Genomic DNA, 719 nt, shown 5'->3' on the forward strand with positions numbered 1-719 from the left:
ACATCTTCTCTGATTTCAGAAGTGCTTAACTCAGATTTCTATACCTTAAAAAATATCTATTATGGCTGTGGACCACTACAGCCTTTATCCTACACATCTCTTACAGCAAAATAACATTCTGCCAAATGTATCTATATTAATGAAACCAGGAAATATTCCAATGATACCATACTACAGTGGAGTTATATCAATAAAACAAACAAATAAAAAAAAGTAAATTTAATTCATACTTTACTATTTCATGAATGCAAACATACACTCACACCCTAACCAAATATACAGGCTGTAATTATTCTCTTCCTGTCAGGATAAGCCTCCTTAAAGAGAAATAAATGAAATATTTAATCAAGAGCAAATGATAAAGGTAATTGAAAAACTCACCTCTTTGCTGTCCTCAGTTTCGGGTTCTTCCCTGAACTTGACCACAGAGACTCTTGACACCTCCAGCTGATCGTTGAGCCCGTAGCTGTCGTCGTCCTCAGGAGCCCATTCATTTACTGCGGGGCCGATGGCGGTCAGATTATCGGTGCTCAGGTCGCCAGTGCGGTACAGCCTGCCCTCGCTACCAGCCATACCACAGTACTCTATAACGAGGGACGACCCACACTGACTTTGACTTGTACCACAAACAAGCTCGGACCTGGCTGACTGACAACATTCAGACTACCTGGACAGTTGAACAGCGGACTGACACACAAACAGCAGGCGGACAGACCACA

General features: G+C 41.9%; 1 protein-coding gene across 1 annotated transcript in view; it reads right to left on the reverse strand.

The window, feature by feature from the left end:
- The window catches only part of LOC119591029 (protein scribble homolog), a gene marked incomplete at its 5' end in the record, with an annotated part of 112,139 nt that overhangs the window by 89,027 nt on the left and 22,393 nt on the right, over positions 1-719 (reverse strand). The window contains 1 exon segment of the mRNA XM_037939758.1: positions 382-584. Within this exon segment, the coding sequence (XP_037795686.1) occupies positions 382-584 (203 nt within the window).

This window comes from Penaeus monodon, chromosome 28 (genome assembly GCF_015228065.2).
Source record: "Penaeus monodon isolate SGIC_2016 chromosome 28, NSTDA_Pmon_1, whole genome shotgun sequence".
In the NCBI taxonomy this organism is placed as follows: domain Eukaryota; kingdom Metazoa; phylum Arthropoda; class Malacostraca; order Decapoda; family Penaeidae; genus Penaeus; species Penaeus monodon.